Source organism: Austrofundulus limnaeus, unplaced genomic scaffold (assembly GCF_001266775.1).
Source record: "Austrofundulus limnaeus strain Quisiro unplaced genomic scaffold, Austrofundulus_limnaeus-1.0 Scaffold95, whole genome shotgun sequence".
Lineage (NCBI taxonomy): Eukaryota > Metazoa > Chordata > Actinopteri > Cyprinodontiformes > Rivulidae > Austrofundulus > Austrofundulus limnaeus.
Window position 1 is genome coordinate 653,973 of NW_013952497.1, and position 754 is coordinate 654,726.

At 42.0% G+C, this 754-nt stretch overlaps 1 protein-coding gene across 1 annotated transcript in view; it reads right to left on the minus strand.

Moving 5' to 3' along the window:
• Positions 1-333: 333 nt before the first annotated feature.
• Positions 334-754, minus strand: part of LOC106520603 (uncharacterized) — a 4,137-nt gene continuing 3,716 nt past the window's right edge. Inside the window, exon 6 of the mRNA XM_014012791.1 lies at positions 334-679. Coding sequence (XP_013868245.1) covers positions 568-679 — 112 coding nt within the window. The 3' untranslated portion in view covers positions 334-567. The remainder of the gene's footprint in view (positions 680-754) is intronic.

The window sequence follows — 754 nt, forward strand, 5'->3', positions numbered from 1 at the left end:
AGAGGTCATCATTCGAAGCACTCTGGACATTAAGTATTTGGTAAGTCTCAGAAATAGATGTCCTGTTTGTTCTATCTTCTCAGCGTGTCGTGTGAGAACCCAGAAGCCACATTTCTATTGACTTCTCTGCTGATCAAGACACTTTGATCTAATGAGATCCTGTMCTGCAAGATCTGCTGTAGCGGCGAGGCGTGCAAATGTGCCGACTCAGCAAAGTCCAGAGAGACGTTGAGCTTTCCCTCTTCCATCGGAATGACATCTTACCCTAATCGTTCAATCGGTCTCGTATCTTCACTACAGCACATTCAAACAAAAATGGAACATGTAGGAGTGTAAAAAAATGTGTTTAATGTGTACAAATAGCTCTTGTTTTGAAATATTTGAGCAGAATTATTGGTAGCTAAAAATATTGCACATTACCGTTAAAGTAACTCTGCCACATTTGTGTCCGTTTGTAAAAAAAAAAAAAAAACAAAACTAGAAAATACCAAAATAAAAAGCTACCCTGCTTGTTTTCCACTGACACTGATAATTTCCATCTATACACTTCCAATCTATGGAGGAGGGTCACAAAATGGTGCACATCCTGGTGTTTTCTGGCCCTTTGGGGGGCAGCGAGTCCTCTGGCATCTTGAAGATGCCGTCCAAGACCTGGAGATTTGGCAAACAGGAGAAAACACTGCACACACACACACACACACACACACACACACACACACACACACACACACACACACACACACACACACACACA